Raw genomic sequence first — 25,329 nt, 5'->3', positions numbered from 1 at the left:
CAATGGTCAAATAGGCTGCCGACAGCCAGAGACAGTGAGGAGCTATGATATCTAGAAGGGATGGAGAGGCTGAAAAAATGAGCTTCACGTATATATTTTAAATACAAATTAGGAGGGGGTAGGCTATTTGACCCCTCGATCCTACTGTGCCAGTCAGAGATTGTGGTTGACTCAATTCTAACCTAGCCCTGCCTAGCTTTAAATGTAACAGCATCTCTGCACTTTGTTTAGCCTAATTGGACAAAAGAGTCCCATTAGTGTACAGAAAACAGACAGGATTGAGAGGAATGTTGGTTTCACACTCTTGCCAGTGTGATTTAACGTCAGGCAGCATGTCAAAGCAACATTGCAGTTGATCCCATTAGTTTCCCTGTGGGTGGGTCAGTTAGGATTGTCTCCCAGCTCCCCCAGCAAAACAACCGTGTAATTCAAATTAACAATTGGAAATGGAAAAGCTTCTGGAATTGCCAGTTCCTGCACCCAATGAACATAAATAAAGGTTGGACATAAAAACACACAAGAATTAGGAGAGGGAATAAACCATTTGGACCCTGGACACTTCCCTGCCGTTTGAGAAGACCACAAATTTAAATTTTTACGGTTGGAAGAAGAAATGTATTGGTATGACACTAGCACTTCCACGCGTCCTGATTATTTGCACTGATGTACCCTTATGATTGCAGGACAAAAGGGTACTGACATGAGTGGGAAGTTGCGCATGCTTCCTTGGATGCTGCCTGACCTGCTGCGCTTTTCCAGCAACACATTTTCACCCATGCTTAACAAGTGACAGGGTGCAATTGTGAGTATTACCCTGCGTTGTGCTGTTGGCTGAAAATCCAGCCTCAAGTATTGAAAGTAGAGGATTGCGATGTGCTATTTGGAATGAATGCCGATGGGAGCACACAGTGCCGCAGAAGGAGATGCTGGAGGCAGTGGGAGGAGTGTGCATGTGTTTGTGTGTGGAGGTGGTGGAGGGGGAAGGGTGGAGAGGGCAGGGCCAGAACAAACACTACTGAGAGGGAGCACAGGTGCAATATTCACAGGTGTATGACTGACAGTGCCGAAAAGCAGCTCAATTTGTGGGGTCATAAAGAGCAAGGAATAGAACCGCAAGTGACAAAGGGAGAGGCACTGAGGAGCTTACATGGCGATGTAACACAAGTTAACAGGAGGGACAGCCTGGGAGAAGTGTGGAATAGTTTGGAATATTATATTTCAGACAATGATTGGGATGTTAACCATTGTCCTGATTTTGCTAGCTGGATTTGCCTTAGGGCAAGAAGCTGAGTTATACACCTGTAAGTAGATGCATGGTAATTTTATCTCTATAAGTAAACACAGGTGAATGCAAAATCTTTGTTTTTAAAATACTTTTGACACGATGCATTTCCTTTATGTAACTGTGCTTTCAATACTAATGGGGATATGCAGCAGTAAGTGTGGAATGTTGGGGTGGAATTGAAGAAAAATGATTCATCAAAGATGGGCACGTCAGTTGATTTAAGAACCCAACATGATAACTTAGGTGCAGATTACTGCAGATGCTGGATTCTGTACTGAAAATAACAAATGCTGGAGATCACAGTGGGTCAGGCATGGAGAGAGAGCAAGCCAATGTTTTGATTCTAGATGTCTCTTTATTAGAGCTGAAGTGAAATGTGGAGGGGGCAGCATTTAGACCATTCAATGAGGGTTCAGGTCGTGACAGGAGACTGTAAGGAGAGAGATACAAATCATAACCTATCTGCTGGTAGCAAACCTTGAAAATATGATCACAGTGATACTTTAGGAAACACCAGCTTATAGACAGGGTATGTGGAGATTGGGCATAAAAATGCAGCATCCAGTATTAAAAGTTACCCTTTGACAACCCAGTTGTAATGTCCTGAATAGAACAGGATAATTTGAAAACTCAGATTCTTATTGCTGAGGACTATTGGCAATGTAATATTCACAAGAATTCTCTGAAGCTGAAAGACAGATATTACAGATCATAGAATCCTACATTGTGGAATCAGGTCATTTGGCCTAACAATTCCATACCGACCCTCCAAAGAGTAACCCATCCAGACCCCACTACTCTACATTTACCCCTGACCAATGCACGTAACCTACACATCGCTGAACACCATGGGCAATTTACAATGGCTAATTCACCTGACCTGCACATCTTTGGACCGTGGGAGGAAACTGGAGCACCCAGAAGAAACATACACAGACACAGGGAGAATGTGCAAACTCCACACAGACAATCGCCTGAGGCTGGAATCGAACCTGGGGTCCCTGGTGCTGTGAGGCAGCAGTGTTGACCACTGAGCCATGGTGACGCACTAGCCATGGTGCCGCTCTGAGCATTCATGTATTTTATGAAACTATCATATCTGTGCAGGTGTTAACCCATATATCTGTGGTTATTTAATGATATATTTCCTTCATATATTTTTACCGAGTCATTATGTATCGCGTGTGTAATGTACATGGTTTCTGCGAGTGGATTTCCCATGTGTAGTTCGGAAAGTCACCAACATCCAGAATGTAGGATGTGTTGGGGGGTATGGAACCCTGTCAGGTAGCTTCCACTGGAAGATGAAGGGCTCAGGGAGCTGGTGTGGAGGGGTGGGAGTGTGGAACTGGAACAGTTGATTTCTCCTAAGAAGTTGGGATGAGTGTGGTGGTCTGGCTGTCAGCACAAGGTATCCCACACAGCTAGTGAGTGAGTTGCTGCACTCAATGAATAAGATGCATTGAGTGGGTCTCCAAGAACATATTCCTGGTTGCCAGATACTTGACATGTTCAGTTTTAATGCATCCTCTGGTCATGTTGAAGTGGAATGAGCCAACATCACTGTTGACAATCGGCGAGTGTATCTTTCTGTCAAGATCTCTGGTGGTCATTTTGCCTACATTATAGAAAATGCTTATAGAAAAATGGTCTCAACATCTAATGGATTCATCTTTAGCTGTCAATCTCTGGGGAGACGTGCTGGTATTTGAAGTGTTCCAGTTGGCCTTAGTAGCCCTGGGAATCAGGAACAGGAACACCAAACACCATTCCTGATTTCCACAGCCCACCACCATCCAATGTCTTATGCTGAAGTTTGCACACAGATGCTGTAATGCATCCCATGGTAAAATAGCCAGTTAATAATTCCTAATGAAAAATGGGTGCTACTAACTTCTGGTAGAGTGTACAATCAGGAGATGACACTTTCAGGATAACTGCAATACCCAACAGTCTTGCTTTTTAATTTCTAAACTAATTCTTTTTTTTAAAAAAAAATCAAAGGTACATTTTATGGAGGGGAGAGATGATGGTGTAGTGGTAATGTCACTGAAATAATAATTCCAAGGCCCAGGCTAAGGTATTGTGGATTCTGGATCAGTGGTGCTGGAAGAGCACAGCAATTCAGGCAGCATCCACCACTGATCCAGATGCTGCCTGAATTGCTGTGCTCTTCCAGCACCACTGATCCAGAATCTGGTTTCCAGCATCTGCAGTTATTGTTTTTACCTCTAAGGTATTGTGGATACCAGGTCAAATTTCACCACAGCAACTAGTGGAATTTAATTTCCATTATACTTACTGTGCGGAAAGAGGCAATTTGGCCCATCAAGACCACACTGACCCTCCAAAGAGCATCTCATCCAGACTTAGCCCCCACTCTATCCCCATAACCCATATTTGTTACAGCTAACCCACCTAGCCTGCACAATCGCTGGACACTATACTTTAACATGGCCAATTCACTTAACCTGCACAGTTTTGGAATGTGGGAGGAAACCCGTGTAGATATGGAGAGAATTTGCAAACTCCACACAGACAGTCACCCAAGACTGGGATCAAACCAGGGTCCTTGGCATTGTGAGGCGGCAATGTTAACCTCAGAGCCAAAATTTCATCCGTAAATTCAATTCATGAATAAATTTGGAATTGAAAACTAGTCTCAAAAATGGTGATCCTTAATCTAGCAGTGGTGTATATCTAGTCAATAAATGCCAGTTAAGGAAGGAAATCTGTTATCCTTACCCGGTCTAGACTCCATGTAATTCCAGACCCATGGCAATATGGCTGACTCTTATCTGCCTCTGAAATGGCTGAGTACGTCACGCACAAGTGGCAATTAGGGATCAGCAACTATCAGCAATGCCCACATCTGATGAGGGAATTAAAACGAAGCTCTGATTCCAAATTTGTTTATTTATTCATGAGATGTTAAGGAGAGATGGTGAGGGGATAGCACAAAGTGATTTTCTCATTCAGAGAGCCAGTGTAGACAAAATGGGATGAATGGTGGTGTGCTGTAACAATTCATAACCCTGTGACTTGAATATGTGAGACTGGCAAGGTCAGCATTTATTGCTCATCCCCAATACTTGCTCTTCTGAAGGTGGTGATGACAATGCATTATTTTTAACAAATGAGTGTCTTGCTAAACTATTTTGGAAGGAGTTCAGAGTCAACCATATGATCGTGGCTTTGGAGTCACATGGACCAGACTAGATAAAGATACACCACTTGCCTCATTAAAGGAGTTTGGGAACTAGACGTTGCAATACAGGGCGACCCCCATATCCACAAGTCTGCTTACCGCGGTTCTCAGTTACCCACGGCCCAAATATATTATAGGGAATGTTCCAGAACCAGGAACTAGGAAGCTGCTGGGAAGGTATGTTTCCCATTTAAATGAATGGGCTCCCTCCTATCCGAGGTCTTGGGCTTCCAAGGTAGGTCTTGGAAAGTATCTCCCACGGGTACAGTGGGGGGAGGGACTAATGCAATCCATTTTTCTCATTGTAAGTACCAGCATTTCTCTTCCAGAATTGTTGCAGTCACTTAATACAAACTCCCCAGTTCCTGTGATGGGATTCAAACTCATGTTTCTGAGTCATTAGTCCAGGTCCTGGGATTACTAATTCATGCTAAAATCCACTATGCTTCTGTACCCAGTAAATCACCTACAAGTCACAGTTAACTTTGGGTCTTTAGATCACAAAATAGTTTTGATCGTGTTGACTGTAAATTTCCTTAGAACTGCTCCCACTACTTTGGTATAACTTTACTTATAAGTAAACCAAAACAATGAAGTCCCTAACATACCCAGTGAGAGGTTAGGATTGTAATGTGGGAGCAGAATGGTAGAAATCCCTGGCCATCGTATTTGAAAACATGTGATTGTCTCAGGGTTGTATCATAAGGCATACATTTGGCACCTGCCCTTAGTCTTGAAGCTCAGCTAAGCATCAGTAATGAGGTCATCTTTGGACCATATCAACAGGGAAAGAGAGCTAGACATTTGTTTACTCAAAAGGCCTCATTATGAGTGTTTGGCTGAGCTCTTATACTCACAAATCCTAACCCTAACCATTTCTCTAACCCCAATGGACTAGCTCACCAGATTGGACAGGTAGAAGTAAAGGTTTTGCTTTGATTGACATTTTTATGAGGGTATAATGAGCCATTCTTTCTTTGTTCTGTGTTTTCAATAATTGTCTGTTTATTTTATCAAAATGAAAAGAGAGTGATGTGAGACCAAGCATACAATACTGACATTATAAATGTCCATATCTGAAATATCTCTAGGGTGATAAGATAGGGAGTTTTTTTCTAAAACATATTTCTGAATGGTTATTCTTTTCCTCAATATTTCAGGACTTGCTATTATTATCATTTGTTCTGTACAAAATGTAGGCTGGTGAGCAATCATGGAAGGAGAATTGAGACATGGAAGTTGCATAGATTTATGAGGTACATGGAAGGAATATGGAAGTTGCAAGTTAATTGTACCTGGCTCCAGAAGTGAGACATAAATCATACTATGATTCTTCACCATGTATTCTGTTTATTTCAAACCTATTATCAACATACCAACCTTTTTACAACACTGCAGATTTATACAGCACCTATACAGCATAAATCAAACAAAAACTAACATTCAGCCAAAGAAGGAGACATTAGTCAAAGGAATGTCATAAGTGCGCTTTTATTAAAATGTTGGTTAATGGAACTTTACATCAATGCATTAATTTGTTCAGAGCAACAGTGACATTTTGAGTTGTATTTAACTCTAAAAGGATTCTATTAGTTGAAGACCAGATTGGGAATTTTTTAGTTAATGACACAAAGGGAAGATTTTAGGTTTTCAGCATGAGACTCTGTGGGAATATGAGAAAAAATATTTTTACACAATGAGTGAAAAAGGCCCTTAACCTATGGCCCTATGAGGGTGGTGGAAGTAGAGATGGTCAATGATTTGGAGAGAAACTTATACAGAATGTTGAGGGAAATATGTTTGAGGACTACAGGGATAGCACAGGCGACTGAACTTGACTATATTGCACTACCGCAAACTCACACACTCAATGGGCTGAACGGCCTCCTCTGTGCCCGTATGTCACCATGGCATTTATTGGAGGTGGTTGCTAGCTGGCTGGAGAGTTGACAAGAGTTCCATGTTGACCCTTTTCAGGAAGGGCACCGATTTAAGTCAATCAGGTACTTAACTGGGCTGTGGTGGGCCTCCCTGGTATCGAGGACCCAGTAACAGGCAATTAGCTCCACCCACAAAGACAAGCTTCATTGTTCCATGCTGCCACTTGGGTTGAATGGCTGTCACTTATATACATGTACTGTATCTGAGGATCAGCCAGGTATCTGAGTGCACAGATGAGTGATGCCAGCAGTGGATAGCAAGGTATGTGTGTTATTGATGTGTGGGGTCATAGAATCTTGGAGTCATAAAGCCTACAGCATAGAAAAGGTCTCTTTGGCCCTCATGTCTGTACCAAGGAACAATCACCTGAGTCTTTTAATTCCATTTCCAGCACTTGGCCTATAGAGTTATATGCTTTAACATCACAAATACATATATAAATACTTCTTAAGTGTTATGAGGGATTCAACTTCTACCAGTATTACAGACAGTGAGTACCAGATTCTGGGTGAAAGAACTTTTCCTCGTGTTGCCTCTAACACTCCTGCTCCTTACCTTAAATGTATAACCCCGGTCATCAATCTCTCCATCAAGTGGAATAATTTCTTCCTGTCCACCCTAACTATGCTCCACATAATTTTATTTGTCTAAATCATGTCTTCTCTCAATCTCCTCTGCTCACAGGAAAACAGTCCCAGTCTGTTCAATCTCTCTTTGTAACTAAAACTCTCTACCCTGAGCAACATCCTGATAAATCTCCTCCTATAATGTGGATGCCAGAACTGCATAGAGTAATCTATTCGCACGTCAGAGAATATCTCTGGGACGCCCACACCAATCAACCCCACCGGCCCGTGGCCGAACACTTCAACTCCCCCTCCTACTCTGCCAAGGGCATGCAGGTCCTGGGCCTCCTCCATCGCCACTCTCTTACCATCCGACGCCTGGAGGAAGAACGTTTCATCTTCCGCCTCAGGACCCTCCAACCCCATGGCATCAATGTGGATTTCACCAGTTTCCCTATTTTTCCTTCCCCCACACCTTATCCCAGATCCAGCTCAGCACCACCCTCATAACCTGTCCCACCTGTCCATCTTCCTTCCCACCTATCCGCTCCACCTTCCCCTTCAACCTATCACCTTCACCCTCACCTCCAACCACCTATTGCACTTGTCCCCAGCCCCACAGCCTTCCCATTTAATTCTCCACCCCCCAGGCTCCCAGCTTCATCCCTGATGAAGGGCGTTTGCCCAAAATGTTGATTTTCCTCTTCCTTGGATGCTGTCTGATCTGCTGTGTTTTTCCAGCACCACACTCTCGACTTGATTTATGGCCTAACCAACATTTTATACAGGTACCTCCCTGCTCTTAAACTCTATGTCTTGGCTTATGAAGGCAAATATGTCATATGCCTTCTTAGCTACTTTCTCCACCTGCCCGGTAACCTTAAGGGACTGGTATACACACACAGCATGGTCCCTCTGATCCTTGATGGTTCCCAGGCTCCTAGTGTTCATTTTGTACTCCCTTGTCTTGTTGTTCTTGCCCAAGTGCATCATCTCATATTTATCTGGATTGAATTCTATTTGTCACTGAACAGACTGTCTGACCAGTCTGCCTTTATCCTTCTGTTGTCTAAGGCTATTCTCACCATTTATCACCTCACTAATTTTGTACCATCTGTAAACTTACTGATCAACCCTCCTACATTCAAGTCTACATCATTCACATAAACCACAAACAGCAAGGACACCTCTGTGGTAATTAATAAAAAAAAACACATCAACTGTTACCCTCTTCTTCCTACCATTCAGCTAATTGTAGATCCAATTTGCCAAATTTTCTTGGAACCCATCTTTCCTACCAGTCTCCCATGTGGGACCCAACAAAGGCCTTGCTGAAGTCCAAAGAGCTGACATCAAAAGCACTGTCCTTATCAACATGCCTGGTCACCTCTTCGAAAAATTCAGTCAAGTTGGTCAGACATGATTGCCTTTAAACAAAACTATGGTGACTGTTCTTGATTAATCCCTGCTTCTCCAATGCAGATTAATTCTGTCCCTTGAAATTGTTTCCAACGGTTCCTCCATCACTGAGGTTGGACTGACTGGCTTGTAGTTTCCTGGTTAATCTCTTGCTGCCTTTTTGACTAGCAGTACCATACTGGCTGCCCTCCAGTCCTCTGACACCACTCCAATACCAAAGAGGAATTGAGTATTTTGGCCAGCACTCCTACTACTTCGTCCCTTACCTTGCTGAACAGCCTTGGATACATTTCCTCTGGCCCTGGAGGTTTATTTGTTTTTAAGCATGCCAGACCACTGAGAACCTCCTTTCTGCCTATGCTAATTACTTTAACTGTATCACAGACCTTCTCCCTGATTTTTATAACTGATCGACACACTCACTTGTGAACACCAACACAAAGTGTTCATTTAGAACCCTACTACACCTTTTGGTTCCATGCCTAAATCACTGCCGTGTTCCTCTATGTGCCTTACTTTTTCCCTTGCTATCCCTTCCCTTTAAATACCTGTAAAGCAATTTAGGATTTTCCTTTCTTTTATCTGCCAGTATCTTTTCCTGTCATCTTTTAGCTCTTCTAATCTCCCTTTTAAGTTCCCTCTTGTACATTCCATGTCTTCTGCTGTTTTGAAGGCTTGATATCTGAGGACGTGAGTCATCAATGAGGGCAGGGGCTTGTCTCTCACCCCTCCCACCCACCCCTCCTCCAGCACATTTTGTTGTAGAATCCCTTGATAAGGTACTGAGGGCCTTTGAATGAGGAGCTCCCTCAGGGAGCTCACACACAACTCCAGTTGGGAACGAGTCCCATTTCTGTTGCTGTGTGAATACCTCTGAGCCTTCCTCATAAATTCCCTGGGTCAGAAGTAGGAAGGTAGCGTCAGCCTCCAAACTCCCACTTTTTAAAATTCCTCCTTGCCCACCCCACCAAACTCACCCACTAGGAGGGGCATTAAAGTCCACCGAATGATTCTTCTTAATTTCTGCACACCTTTCCATACAATGGACTTTCCTGTTCCTCAGTTGTCGAAAAGTGTGGTGCTGGAAAAGTACAGCAGGTCAAGCAGCATCCAAGGAGCAGGCGAGTCGATGTTTCGGGCATAAGCCGTTCACTAGGAATGAACGGCTTATGCCCAAAGTGTCGACAGAGCTGCTTCTTGGATGCTGCTTGACCTGTTGTGCTTTTCCAGCACCACACTTTTCGATTCTGATCTCCAGCATCTGCAGTCCTCATTTTCTCCTTTCCTGTGCCAACATGCCGTTAAGGGAAACATGACAAAGTTTTGTTTGTCATTTATACAAGTGATTTAGATGAGAATACAGAAGGCATGGTTAGTAAGTTTGCAGATGACACTAAAATTGGTGGTATAGTGGCCAGCGAAGAAGGTTATCTAAGATTACAAAGAGATCTTAATCAAATGGGTCGATGGGCTGAAGAGTGGTAAATGGAGTTTAGTTTGCATAAATGTGAGGTATTTCCTTTTGATAAAACAACCAAGGACAAGACTTATGTAATTAAAATAAGGGCCTTGGATAGTGTCATAGAATGGAGACACCTAGGGGTTCAGGTACGTAATTCTTTGAAGTTTGCGTCAAATGTAGATAAGGTGGCTAAGAAGGCGTTTAGCACACTTGCCTTCATAGACCTATGGGTATAGGAGTTGGGACTTCATGTTGAGGTTGTGCAGGACATTGGTGAGGCCTCTTCTGGAACACTGTGTCCAGTTCTGGTCAACCAGTTAAAAGAAAGATATTATCAAACTGGAGAGGGTTCAGAAAAGATTTACCGGGATGTTGCTGGGAATTGAGGGTTTGAGTTATAAGGAGAGGCTGGATAGGCGGGGGCATTTTTCACTGGAGTGTAAGAGGTTGAGGGGTGACCTCAAAGAGGTGTACAAAATCATGAGGGGTACAGATAAGGTGAATGGCAGTTGTCTTTTCCCTAGGGTGGGGCATTTCAAGATGAGGGTGAGCGGAGAAAGATTTAAAAAAGAGATGAGGGGCAACTTTTTTACACAGAGAGTGGGTCACGTGTGGAATGAGCTTCAGCAGGATGTGCTGGATGCTGGCATAGTAAAAAGGCATTTGGATAATTGCATGAATAAGGAATGTTTGGAGGGATATGGGCTCAGAAACAAGCAGGTTCGACTAGTTTAATTTGGGATTATGGTCGGCATGGACTGGTTGGACCGAAGGGTCTGTTTCCATGCTGAATACCTTTGTCAAATCAAAGATCATTCCCCACCTATCAATCCTGTGGAGGTTGGCATCTATGGAAGCTTTCCCATGCAGCTCTGGTTGAACAACAGGAGCACAAATCAATTGCTGCAAAAAGATTTGAGAAAAATGGGCATTACCACGTACTACATCAGTCCTAGAGAATTGAGTATCTATACTTGTCTGACACTATCATAAAGAGAGATTGGATAGTGCCTATCTAGGATTTTAGCTCTTGTTAGATTAGTGTCACAAAAATGTTTGGTCTCTTGTCTCTAACTTTCTTGTCCTGTGCTTGGGCAGTTCAGATTCTTGGGCAACTTCATTAAAATTACAAGTTGGATATAAGTGGGATGGCTAGTGAGTCTAGAAACAGGAGACACAGTATCAGAACGAAGGGCATGCCATTTGAGACTGAGATGAGGAGGAATTTCTTAACTCAGAAGGAGGTGGATCTTTGAGATTCTTTACTGCAGAGGTTACTATAAGTTAGCACAAGTGGGCAGCTTTGCTCAATAGATCCAAGAGATGCAATTAGAATCAATTTACAAAAGGTAAAGCCGCCATAGTCTTACCGAACCATAGGGCTACTTTCTTATTCAAGACAGAGACCAAAGCTGGTGGTTTAATTTGAGTGTCACCATGCGTCAGATGAGGGGAGAGGTTGAGATGGCGAATCCTTCATGGTAACCTCACCCAGTGTGGGGATCAAGAAAGAGGGGCAGAGGAAAGCCAATGTTACTTTGCATCTACTTCATTGTGAGCAACCACAACACATTTCCCTGTACAGTCCCATAATTTGCCCTCTTACCTCCCATCCCAGGCAGACCTTCCTAAAGCATGTTTGTCTCGAGTTTCCTTTGTGAGTCCCAGCTGTGTCCCTGCTCATTTGACTGACTGACAGATGCCTGGTGTGTTCTCATGGCCGGTTTGTAGTTAATCATTGGGTCGAATCCCAGTCTGAGTCAGACTATGCTCACTTTATCAGATCATTGGAATGATACTGTCCAGATCACCATCACTTTGATAGTAAGTCTGTAACACAGTTTCATGATTACGGAATGAATTGCTGGCAGGTTATGCTGCCGTACATCGTCCTTCTAGATGTGTTTCTAATCAGTCTGTTCAGACGTGTCATGACACACCTCTGGAACAGCTGGGACTTAAATCTGGGCCTCCTGGATTAGAGGTAGGGATGTTTCCACTGCACCATAAGAGTCATCCATCCATCCTCTACAATGAGTCTGAGGGCCTGATCGATTAAAAGTAATAGAGGATTAACCCACTGGTGATTCTCAACAGGAAGATGCATTTGTCTGAACAACAAGATATAGTTTATTGCATGATAACAGATGGTACTAGATTAAGTAAATTACTTAGACATCATGACTATCAGGAGCTGGAGATGGCATGTCTAACCTCATCAGGATCTGGAACTTGCTCCTTGATTCTGCATCAAATTACATGGAGCTTAATGTAGTCCGCAACATTTACCCTTTCAGAACCATTACCTTATTCAACACACACCTCTCACACACTTGAATGAAATTCATTTTTCTCAGAACTTTAATGTCTACATTAAACAATTTAAAAGTAATGGTTTAATGGTCTCATGAACAGAGTAGCACTTCAGGTGACTGGGTACTTGTTCAGCTAGTTTATTCTCTGAGTGGAGGAGCATTAAACCTGCATGATCTGTCACCTGTTTCCTTGCCTTAGCTTTGAACAGGAGCGAGGAGTTCGCTTCACATCCAGGACTGTGTCCGACAGAAGGAAAAGCGACAGCAAACCAGACCTGCCGATGGGACATCGATTGTCCAGGCTTGCAGAAATGCTGCAACATCAGTGGGGAATTAGTGTGTGTCTCACCGATTCCAGCAGGTAATGCATCGAAACTGATAAACAACACTTGTTTCTTCTCTTTGGTATGATTTTCTCTCCTGATTTCAGTACAGTGTCGAACCTTGGGGTCACTGAGCAACATGTGGAAACATGAGAACGATTTAAGGTAAGGACCACTCTGACAATGAATGGAGTGGGTACAATGCAGTTAGGTACCACTCAGGAAGTTCTATCAGTGTCAGTTGTAATGATCTGGAATCCCTAATCTGAAGGGGCGATGGAAACAGATTCAATTGATCTTTGGTTTGATTTATTAAAGTAACTTACAAATGGGAATTTTGGATAAACGCTTGGAAAGGTAAAATTTGCAGATCTGTGGGGAAAGGTGGAACTAATTGAACAACTCGACCTGAGGGCTAGTACATGTGGCAGTGGTCTGAATGGCTTCCTTCTAATTAGTATGAAGTCTCTAAAGTTGAGCAATCATAAAGATAACGGCTGCCACATAGGGTGCCAGACAGAATGTGTTCCTCACTACACACAAATAATTACCAAACAGCGTTTTCAGCCCCTTTCATTGCTGCTGGGACTGCATCCACACCAAAAGTAAATCATACAACAATAACTTTGTAAAGAAACATGTGTCCACATTTAGAGCCACGTGCTTGGATTTGTGTGGGTTGAATGCGCTGGGTTCCCATCCAAAATCAGCCTTCACTTTGTGCCAGAAAGCAATGCACAATGAGCCAGTTCCATCAGTTAATCATAAAGGCTGCTCTGCTTCTAATTAATGGAGAAATCAGGGTCCTGGTGGAAACTGCCCCATGTTTGAGTTGCTCCGTGATTGAGCTAAACATGACAAGGAGTTCATCACACCCCATTGAAGGTGCATGCATGTAATCGGCAAGTATTTTCATTTTTTGGTTTCTAGGTTCCAAGGGGTAATGATGTAATCTGTAACAAATGGTGTGCCATTGCTTGTGTGAGACTTTGCTCAGAAGTTGGTGTTTAGCTGTTAGAAGAACATGAGAACTTGAAACAGGAATTGGCAATTCCGTCCCTTGTTCTACCACTTAACATAATCATGGTGATCTCATCTTGGCCTCTCCTCCACTTATCTGTTTGCTCTCCATAACCCTTCAACCCATTACTAAATACAAATCTGTCTCCCTCCACCTTAAATTTACTCAGGGTCTCAACATCCACCACAATCTGGGGGAGTGAATTCCACAGACTTACAGCCCTTTGAGATAAGTAATTTCTCCTCATCTCTATTTGAAATCTGCCTCCCATTATCCTAAAACTATGACCTCTCATGCTAGATTTCCCCATGTAAGGAAGCACCCTCTCTCTGTCAATCTCCTTTCGCATCGTATAGATATTATAAAACATCAATTAGATTTTGTCTCATTCTTCTAAACTCCAGAGAATATGGGCCTAAACTGCTCAATCTTTCTTCATGAAGTGGAGGTGCTGGTATTGAACGGGGGCGGACAAAATTAAAAATCACACAACACCAGGTTATAGTCCAACAGGTTTAATTGTAACCTTGTACTTCCAAATAAACGTGTTGAACTACAACCTGGTGTTGTGTGATTTTTAACTCTCTTCATGAGATAAATCCTTCATCTCTGGAATCAATCTCGTGAACCTCCTCCAACCTGTTCATACAATCCCTACAGTGTTGAAACAGGCCATTCAGCCCAACAAGTTTACACTGACTCTCTGAAGAGCATTCCATCCAGACTCTCCACATTCCCCCATCCTATTCCTGTAACCCTGCACTTCGCATAGCTAATCTACCTAATTTACACATCCCTGGACACTATGGGCAATTGAGCATGGCCAATCCACCTAACCTGCACATCATTGGACAGTGGGAGGAAAATGGAGCAACTGGAAGAAACTCACACAGACACGAGGAGAATGTGAAAACCCCACACAGACAATGACCCAAGACTGGAATTGAACCCATGTTCCTGGTGCTGTGAGGCAGCAGTGCGAACCATTGAGTCACCATGCTGTGTTCTGTGATAAATATTGCTGCTTCAACAAAATTTATCTACTTTGACCTACTTTTGTTATACCCAGTAGTGCATGGAGTGAATGTGACATGACCTGGGTCACTGACGGTCAAAGGGAACATTAGATCCTTCAGTTGTGTTTATGGTAGCTGGCTGGTACAGTGGTATAGTGCCACCTCTCGTGCCACTGAGAATAGCAGGTGTGAGCAATGAATCACAATGAACTGAGTCATTTGAGACAGCTTGCATTTATACAGAGCATTTAACATGGTGAACTCATCTATTTCTCAGATGGACTGCCATCATTATCATCAATCTCTAAACCCCTCAAAAATTGTAATGCATTGCATAGATGTAGAATGTGATGAGAATTTTGTGGACTTTATCAATAGAGTTACAAAGGATAAACTGTTTCCATTGGCAAGATCACAGATTTAAGGTAATTTATTGCATGGTTACAGCATGGAAACAGCCCTTCAGCCCACCCCATTCATGCTGGCTCTCTGCAAGACCAACTCAGTTCGGCTCACCCCTGCCTTTTCCTTGCAGCTCCTCAGATACTTATCCAATTCCTTGACATTTTGATTTTAATTTTCATTGGCAAAAGAATAAAGAAGTAGGATGCAGGAAACTTCTTTTCATAGCTCGGTAAATTATTAAAGTTCAACTAAAAGTCAAATGATATTAGGACATGAAGGTGACAATTGTAATTAAGGTGTGAAACGATTTAACCTGTAACACCTTGCTCTAATGTCTATATTCAATCTTGTATGTTATTGGATTGGCTTGAATTGTTGCTAAATCGATCCAGTGTCAGATTGTAAAGAAAATATCTCCAAATGATACACTCAACTGCTCTGAAATGAGTTTCTTCACTTCCTGTCATAAGGAAGCATCTATAAAACCTCCTTTCAATTGTCCTGCATGTAAGAGTTTTCAATGAAGTTATTTTGCCTGAGTTTTTGATGGGAACTTTAATGTGGTTGAAATAAATTAATGACTCGGTGTATGAAATGCTAATATCGTAAGGAGCAATCGCCAAATTCAAGTGTTTATAACAGTAGCATGAAAAACACTGGCTTGAAAGTAGGAGCGAAAACAAAATTGTTGTCAATATGAAAATGGATTGAGAAAACCATCAGACTTATGTTTATGAAGAGGTTTCTCACTTTGGTTGCTGTCGTCATTTATATGTTGCTGTGTAGTTGCATGTGCGCAAGAAGGTGATTGTGTCATTTTTTGGTCTTTTAATAGTGGGTGAAGGGTACTTCAATTTGCTGATTGAAGTGAAGCAGGAGTTTGAGCAGAATGAATTGGATCTTATGAATCACCTGAAGTTCTTGCACTCAGTGGTACGTCAACTATTTATCCACCAATTACCAGTTATCTTAATATTTATTTATGTATAAATATTTATTATTTCATTCTGAGTATGACCACATGCTCACGAAGGAAAATTCAGATGTTGCCATTTGTTGCTGTGAATATTGTTGGCAAATACTAATGCTTTTGTGGTCGTTATGACCACGAAAATCTGGGCTGTTCTGATATGCAGTGGGAATTTCCAGTTTTCTGTTGCAGTCATTATACTTTGTGCTGTGTGCTACAATGTTAAGTAATGTCACTGCCCTAGTAATTGAGATCTCAGTGGTCCAAGGAACATGGGGTTGAAATCCCACCAAGCAGCGAGTGGTATTTAAGTTCTAGTCTGAAAGGGGACGTTGAACGATCAAAGGGTCTCTTGCCACCTAAGTCAGTTTCCAATCATCAAAGGTTTATTTTAGACCAGTGGGTCGCAAGCTGCTGGGAAACTCCAGGCAACATCTTCACTGGATAAAGGAAAACTTACAAGTTTTGTACATTTTCTTTCAGCACACTTTGGGGGGCACAAACCAATCAAATATCGATTCAACTCTGTACGCATCCAATCAGGCTCATCATGTGACTGCAATCAGCCCATGGATAGCTTGAAGTCATCCTATGATCTCATGATGTTCACCAGACCCCTTCCCCCTCCCCATTATCAATTATCTTTGGGCCTGTACATCTTAAACAACCACATTCCAGTAAGCACTCCCACTGCTGAGGCGAGAGAGCCTCTTCTACCTGCCTTCCACTGACTATCCCCAGAAATGCAGTTAAATCCCATTAGGTTTTAAATCCCATGATATTTGGCACATGGCTACACTTTGCTGTACAGTACAATGTGTTGCTATGGGTAGCTGTTTCTTCCAAGGTTGCCCCAACAGTTCCTAAATGCGGAATCTGAAATGGGTTAAGATCATCACCAATTGCTGAGGCGGTCTACTCAGACATGTGACTTCACATTCCCAGCAGTTGGTGACCCCTGACTGCCCAGCAAGCTGCTCAGGTCACAGGCAATTAGGGTTGGGCCTTGTTTGTGATGCTCACATCCCATCAAAGAACAAAAAGGGAAAATGAACTCAGAATGGCTCCTGGAATGAAGGCTAAAGATATTCGAGTCTTACCCTACAAAGCTGAGGACAGAATTTAAGATGGGATTCAAGTGTTGTCCTCCAGGAGTATTACACTGCTGTGGGGGATCCTTATAGAGTCATAGAGCTATTGAGCATGGAAACAGACCTTTTGATACAACATGTCTATGCCAACCAGATATCCGAAATTAATCTAGTCTCATTCACCAGCATTTGGCCCATATCTCTCTAAACCCTTCCTATTCATATACCCATCCAGATGCTTTTAAAATGCTGCAATTGTACCAGCCTCCACCACTTCCTCTGGTAGCTCATTCCATACACAGACTACCCTCTGTATGAAAACGTTGCCCCTCAGGTCCCTTTTAAATCTTTCTCCTCTCACCTTAAGTCTATGCCCTCTAGTTTTGTACTCTCTACCCTGGAGAAAAGACCTTGTCTATTGACCCCATCTGTGCCCCTCATGATTTTATAGACTTCTATAACGTCACCCCTCAGCCTCCAATGCTCTGGTGAAAATAGCAGCAGCTGATTCAGCCTTTCCTATAGTACAAACCCTCCAACCCTGGAAACATTCTTGTAGATCTTTTCTGAACCCTTTCCACTTTCACAACATCTTTCCTATAGCAGGGAGACCAGAATATACTGTGGTATTGCAATCTGATGAGCTGGTAACATGTCCACCATCTGCCGACTTACACTGTTATAAAAGATACTTTATTGGAGTAGTGGACCTATCCCTAGTGTTTTAGCAAATGCTTATTTCTCAATCACTGAACTAAATTACATAGCCATTTTATCTCAGTGCTGTTGGTGGGAGTTACCGTGTGCAATTGGTTTCAGTGTTTATGAAATAACACCACTGCTTACACGTCAAAAAGACTTCACTGGCTGTAAAACACTTTGAAGTCCCAAGGTTGTGAAGGACACGATAAAAATGCAAGTTCTTTCTTATTTCTGTCTCTACTGAGTTTGAGATGTATCAGAGGACAGCAAAATCTGTTTACATGAAAACACATGAATTGCTAATAGGAGTATGGCATTCAGCCTTTCAAATTGCCATACAGTAAGATCATGACTGATCTCTTTGCGTTCTGGCAAAATACAGTCAATGCTGGCAATCTGTCATAAAAAAAGTGCTGGAGAAACTCAGCAGGTCTGGCAGCATCTGTGAAGAGAGAAACAGTATTAACATTTCAAATCTGATATGACCCTTCTTCATTCTTACAAATGCTTTTGGCTGCACACAGCATCTCCCTCCCTCTCCTGACACTAATTCCTTTTTGCATCTCACTTTCATGTCTTCCTGTGCCCGGTGTTATGGTCAGTTATTTCTTTCACCCTGCAGCCCTCACTCTAATCCCTAGGAGCAGAAAGAAACTCCAGCTTGTTAGAAAATTGAAAAGACTGGTACTCCTGCTCTCTGGGTTGCCTTGCCTGCCTCAGTCACAGTCATATCTGCCTATCCCTGATCACAGACCAAATCATAAGACCTTATCCTAGGGTGTGGGGTGCACCCTTGTCTTGAAAGTCTTGGTGCAAAGCACCTGAGTAGCCTTTCCCCCCTCTCATGTGTTACAATGTGTATAGCTTGCCCTCTGGCTCATAAATTCTGAGAAAGAGCTGTTTTAGCTCAAACTCTTATGGCAAATATCATTGTCTTGGATCACGCTGGTTTCCAGGAGCTCTCACATGCTGCATCTGTGACACATCATCTGACCTGCCATGTGGAATGCTTTGTGATTTGTTAACGACTTAAATAATAAGCAATTTAATGTTTTGCTTTCCATTTCTATATCTTATGAACATGTTCTTGTACTATTTTAACCATTAGGAATAGCGTAGACCTGATCCATTTACCAAATAGTCACCAAAGAGTTGTGGTAGAGTAAGAGCCAAATCCCCATTGGTGAAAAAGGGGAAGGAACAAAGCAAAAGACCACCCACTTCCCGTCTTCATTTAACTGCCTTACTCTTCCAAATACGGCAACTGCTGGAGCCTAGTTCCCATTGGAATGTTTTCCCAGTGGGAACTTTAAGGGTTTCCATGCACTAGATAATGCAAGTGATTTATTGAGCAGTGATAGCTCATGAGAAGTGTTGTCAATAAAGTTCTCTCTTTACTGTATGATGTGGTCTGTTGCTGAAAGTCGCTGAGTTGCCTCCAAGATCCCGAATGCTGGTGAACAGGTTAATCAGTTGTTCTTGAATAATTATCTGTGACTTTACATTGCCACCTCTGCTTTCACTGCAGCTGGTTGATGCTCTGCGTTCATTGAACTCCTCCATGTATCATATCTACACCCAACGAGATGGAGAGGACAAAATCGTGTCAAAACTATTGCTGGGTACCAGACCTCCGACAACACTGAGCAATATATTAAAAGAACTGCAGCAGCTTTTAATAAACTCTGCAGACGTTTGTCACTTGGAAACCAAAGGTATGTTTTAACTTTTGTATACATTGGTGACACAATGGCCTAGCAGTACTATTGCTAGACTATTAATCCAGAACCCCAGGTGGGGACCTGGGTTTGAAGCCTGGTACAACGTGACTATTGAATTAAAAAAAAGCTAGAGCCTAATGATGACCATGAAATCATTGTTGATTGTTGATCATTGTTGGAAAATCCTATATTAATGTGCTGTCTTAACTGTTGTCTTTTCCTGGTTTGGACTACATGTGATTCCAGACCATAGCAATGTGGTTGAAACTTAACTGTCTTCTGGTCAATTAGGGATGGACAATAGACACTGGCCGAGCCAGTGACACCCACATCCCATCAACAAATGAAGAATAATTTTAGTTGGTATGAAATTATTGCTTGGAATTTTATGTCAGTTTTGGCTGGGTAGGGATATGAAATTAGGGGGAATGGGAGGTAGTGTCACATCTGTTGCCTTGCTATCTCCACTGGCAGGTAGATGGCACATGGCACACCTAGGCCAACTGACATTTTAAAGTGTTCAAGATACAACAAATCATTGGCCTCATCCTATCACCAATGGTAGCTAGGCTTGTTTCCAGCTGAAAAGGCATCCTCTACCTTGGAAACCATGTCTCCATTTTACATTGCACAGGTAATGTACAGCCTGACAGCATCCCCTCTGGACCTGGGTGGGGAGTGTTGGTAGGGATTTGTTGGGGTGATGCAGTCCTGATTTGGTCTATGGCAAGTTCCCCTAGTGGCAAGGGCACTATGGTCTGAGAACCCACCTTTCCTTCTAGAAAGACTACCATCCCTTACATGGCTAGGACTTGGTTAGCTCTGTGACTACTAACCCCACTGAAAGATTTTGCGTTGCTGGTCCAGAGACTGCTGCAGTTCCAGGTGTGGCCGCTACTCCCTGTGGTGTTGTTGAGAATAAAGAGCAGCCAGCCCTGTGATTGGCCAGCAGCTATTGTAGGGGAGATATCCTGCCTTCGTTAGATGGGAACTGCAACTACCAGACATTAATTGCCTCTACAATGTAAAATTGCGCAAGGTGTTCATGTAACGATCTGGGAGCTGTGCCGTACTGGCTTACTGCCAACCACTGAAAATGGGATTTCTGGAACAGATGGGAATCCTATAAGAGTTCCTCAGGAGAAAGAGAGAGAGGGAGAGAGGGAGAAGGAGAGAGAGAGCGAGAGAGAGAGAAGCCTTTATTTGTTATTTCTACCATATACACCTGATACAGCAAAAATGAGACAGTGTTCCTCCAAGACTGAGAATTCTACATTGACAGCACAGACTACACAATTGTACACAGCATAAAGTGCATATAACGTGTAAATCACACGAGTTACAGTGTAATAGAAGAATGATAAATAATAGACATATTTCTAGCAGCAATTCGAAGCCGTGCAAAGAATTTCAGATGGGAAATAGTATTAAGGAGCCTGATGGCTTGGGGGAAGAAACTGTTGCACAGTCTGGCTGTGAGAGACCAAATGCTCTGGTATCTTCTGCCAGATGGCAGGAGGGAGAAGAGTTTGAGTGAAGGATGTGTGGAGTCTTCCACAATGCTCTTAGCCTTTCGGATGCAATGTGTGGTGTATAACGTCCTTGTCCTAACCATCTTCAGCTGCTTCATCAATGTCTTTCTCTTGATCATAAGGTCAGAAGTGGGGATGTTTGTCAATGTTTGCACAATGTTCAGCACCATTCATGACTCCTCAGATACAGAAGCAGCCTATGTCCAAATTCAGCAAGATCTGGATGATATTAAGGCTTGAGCTGAAAAGTTGAAAAATGTGTTGCTGGAAAAGAGCAGCAGGTCAGGCAGTATCCAAGGAGCAGGAGAATCAATGTTTCAGGCATAAGCCCTTCTTCAGGAATGAGGAGGGTATGCCAAGCAGACTAAGATAAAAGGTAGGGAGGAGGGACTTGGGGGAGGGGCATTGGGAATGTGATAGGTGGAAGGAGGTTAAGGTGAGGGTGATAGGCCGGAGAAGGGGTGGGGGCGGAGAGGTTGGGAAGAAGAATGTCGATTCTCCTGCTCCTTGGATGCTGCCTGACCTGCTGCGCTTTTTCAGCAGCACATTTTTCAGCTCTGATCTCCAGCATCTGCAGTCCTTACTTTCTCCTAGTTGAGCTGAAAAGTGGCAAGTAAAATTCGTGCCACTGCTCCTTGACATTCAATGGTGTTACCATCATTCAAATCCCCACTGTCAACAGCCTGCAGGTCACCATTGACCAGAAACTGAACTGGACTATCCATATAAATACAGTGGCTACAAAAGCAGGTCCGAAGCTAGGAATTATACAGTGGGTAACTCACCCCAATGACTGCCCAAAGCCTGTTCACATTCTACAACGCACAAGTCAGGAGTGAGATGGGATACTCCCACTTGCCTGGATTGGTGCAGCTCTAACAACACTTAGGAAACTTGATACCATCCAGGACAAAGCAGTCCTCTTGATTGGTCCCACATCTACACTGAGTAGCAGCAGTATGCACTATCTACAAGATGCATTGCAGAGATACACCAAGGCTCCTTAGACAGCACCTTCCAAACTCAACATCACTTTGGAATGGTCTGTGCAGACTTGATGGGCCAAATGGCCTCTTTCTGCGCTGTAGCAATACAATGATTCTATGAAAACAGGAGACACAGAGCTCTTGCCAGCTCTAAAGCTGCAAGGCGGGGTCATGAAATTCTGCCCTACATTTCTGTTTGCCATTCTGTAACTACTGCTGACAATTGGTGCCTATTGAATGTCAAACACTTGAATTGCAAAACCATTATCCAAGTTTCTTTCTTTCCTGAATATATTCATGAAATGTGGGCATTGCTGGCCGGGCTGGCATTTATTCTTTATCCCTAATTGCTCAGACAGCAGTTAAGGGTCAACTATGTTACTGTGGTCCTGGAGTCACATGTAGACCAGAGAAAGTAAGACTGAGGTTTCTTCCCCTAAAGAGTATTAATGAACCAAATGGGTTTTACAACAATTGGCAGCGGTCATTGTGAGACTCTTATTTCCAGATTTTTGTTGAATTCAAATTTCCAACCCTGGAATTCATAGAATCCATGAGGTGTGGACGCAGACCTTTTGGCCCATTGATTCTACACCACCCCTCCGAACAGCATCCTACCTAGATGTACCCTACCTATCCTATCCTTGTAATGCTACATTTCTCATGGCTAACCCACCTAGCCTGCACATCCATGGACACTGTGGGGAATTTAGCACGACCGCTCCACCTAACCTGCACATCTTTGGACTGTGGGAGGAAACCTGAGCACCTGGAGGAAACCCACGCAGACACATGGAGAATGTGCAAACTCCACACAGACAGTCGCCCGAGACTGGAATTAAACCCAAGTCCCTGTGAGGCAGCACAAGCTAACCACTAAATGATCGTGCTGCCCCTATGGTAGAATGGTAGGATTTGAACCCAGATCCCCAGACCATTACCTTGGTTTTTATCTTAATAGTCCACTGGTAATACTAATAGGCCTTTGCCTCCGGCCTACATTATGAGGAAATCTAGCGGCTAAAAATTTGCATTTTTACAATTATCAGTGGAACAGGAGGAGACAAGTCAACCTCCTGGAGCAGCTCCACCATTCAATTAGAATTTGGCTGATGCTTTAGTGAATTTGATCTACCAACCTTGGTTTGTTACTTATTCATAATTTCACCAAATAAAAATCCACCAATTTCAATTCTGAAATTTCCAATTATCCCCTAACACCACAACTTTCCAGGAAGAAAGTTTTATGTTGTCACACCCCTTTCTCTGAAAAAACCTCCAATCAGGTAATGGGTTCAAATGGTAGGGAGAAAGCAAAATACAAAATGCTTTTCTATGAACAATTCCTCAAGATGTTGGGAAAGATATTTCCGGTTTTAATGAATGCCAAGGAATAATGAAATGATCTTTCTCAAATCTATCCTCACATGCCTTTCCCTTTCTCATCAACTTAAAATGTTGTTCTCTCCTAGATGTCAATGAATGTGAATATCCGGAGTTGAATTCCTGTTCTCAGAAAGCAATCTGTTCAAATGTTGATGGGTCTCATAACTGCACCTGTCAGAATGGCTTCACGGATAGAGATCCTTCCAGACAAGGCAGAGACTGCAGAGGTAATGGTCCAGCTAACATTGAAGTCAGGATGGAAGTTCTTTTATTTCTCTTTGGTCTGTTGGGGAATGCTGCATTTCCTCTTTCAAATACCCCAACGTGAGATTTCTAGCGTGCAACGGAGAATGGGCACGGGTGTGATTTGAAGGGGACTGGATTCCAATCTTTAATGGGTGTGAGGATGTCTTGAGTCTGCCACATCTCCAGTCAAGAGGCTGTTTAGCTGGTGGTAGTGAATAAAATAAAAGCCACACTGGATCAGTTTCAGATTTCAATCAACAATTATGGGTAACGCCGTGTTTGGGAAAGGTGGGTGAGGCTGAACCTGTTATCAACACAGCGGGGGAGTCATCATAGCTCATGTACGAGGTGGTCAACTTGTTTAAAAATACGTTCAGCTGCTTGGGACACAGATGCTAAGAGGCATCTATTTCTCACCAATGAGAGAGAGGTGCATCGGACCACTGGCATCAATTGGACACTGAGGGTTGAGTCAACAAATGACTGGCAGTGACTACAAATGAGAACAGGTCTCACTGATGTTGGGAAGAGCAGGAAAGAGGAGCCTCAGTAGAAGTATTCTCGTGGTTAGTAGGAGGCTACAGGAACAATGAGAGGAACTGCAAGGAATGTGACCTTGTGTGACAGTGTGAATGTGACAGCTGGTAAGAGTGGAGAATTCACCCTGTAACTAGTGGTACGCTACAGGCATCAGGGTTGGGGTCACGATCATTTAAATATTGGATATTATATTGCATATTGGACTCAGATGAGCAAAGTGAATATACTTTCGCCAAATTTGTGGATGAAATGCAAATCAGTGGGAAGGCAAGTAATGAGGATGACACAAAGAGTCTGCAGAAGGATATACTGTAGACAGGTTAAGTGAGTATGCAAAATGTTGACAGATGGAATATAATGTGGGGAACCGTGAGGTTATGCACTTTGGCAGGAGGAATGGAAGAGCAGAATATTATTTGAACAGAGAAAGACTGCAGAAAGCTATGGAACAAAGGGATTTGCCAGACTCGAGAGTGTGGTGCTGGATTAGCCAAACCTTGCCCATGAATCAAAAAAGGTAGCATTCAGTTTCAGGAAGTAATAGGGAAGGCGAATAGAATATTAGCCTTTATTTCAAAGGGAATGAGTATAAAGGTTGGGGGTGACATGGTAGCACAGTGGTTAGCAGAGCTGCCTCACAGTGTCAGCAACTTGGGTTTGATTCCAGCCTCGGGCAACTGTCTGTGTGGTGTTTACAGGTAATCCCTGTGTCTGTGTGGCTTTCTCCAGATGCTCCAGTTTCCTCCCATAGTCCAAAGATGTGCAGGTTAGGTGAATTGGCCATGGGAAATTGTCCATAGTGGCCAGGGATGTGTCGGCTAGGTGAGTTAGACATGGAACCAAAGAGTTACAGCGATAAGGTAGTGGATGGGTATGGGTGGAATGCTCTTCGAACAGTCAGTGTGGACTTGATGGACAGAATGACCAGTCTCCACAACAATGGGAATCTATTACAATAAGATCATGCTAAAACAATATTCTTAGATGATTTGACAGGTTAGATATGGAAATGTTTTAGATTAGATTAGATTACATTACAGTGTGGAAACAGGCCCTTCAGCCCAACAAGTCCACACCGACCCACGAAGCACAACCCACCCATACCCCTACATTTACCCCTTACCTAACACTACAGACAATTTAGCATGGCCAATTCACCTGACCTGCACATCTTTGGACTGTGGGAGGAAACTG

The 25,329-nt window shown here is 43.0% G+C and overlaps 1 protein-coding gene across 3 annotated transcripts in view; it reads left to right on the top strand.

Moving 5' to 3' along the window:
* The first annotated feature begins 1,169 nt into the window (after positions 1-1,169).
* LOC148148498 (uromodulin-like 1) overlaps positions 1,170-25,329 on the top strand; it is a 120,317-nt gene continuing 96,157 nt past the window's right edge. For all 3 annotated transcript variants that reach the window (XM_087992480.1, XM_087992479.1, XM_087992478.1), the window contains exons 1-5: positions 1,170-1,301; positions 12,396-12,557; positions 15,797-15,894; positions 19,253-19,439; positions 23,436-23,576. In XM_087992480.1, coding sequence (XP_087848606.1) covers positions 1,226-1,301; positions 12,396-12,557; positions 15,797-15,894; positions 19,253-19,439; positions 23,436-23,576 — 664 coding nt within the window. In that variant the 5' untranslated portion in view covers positions 1,170-1,225. The remainder of the gene's footprint in view (positions 1,302-12,395; positions 12,558-15,796; positions 15,895-19,252; positions 19,440-23,435; positions 23,577-25,329) is intronic.

This window comes from Chiloscyllium plagiosum, unplaced genomic scaffold, assembly GCF_037043375.1.
Source record: "Chiloscyllium plagiosum isolate Xiang-an unplaced genomic scaffold, Cpla_swu_hap1 HiC_scaffold_12, whole genome shotgun sequence".
Taxonomy (NCBI): domain Eukaryota; kingdom Metazoa; phylum Chordata; class Chondrichthyes; order Orectolobiformes; family Hemiscylliidae; genus Chiloscyllium; species Chiloscyllium plagiosum.
This window is presented reverse-complemented; position numbering and strand designations above follow the sequence as displayed.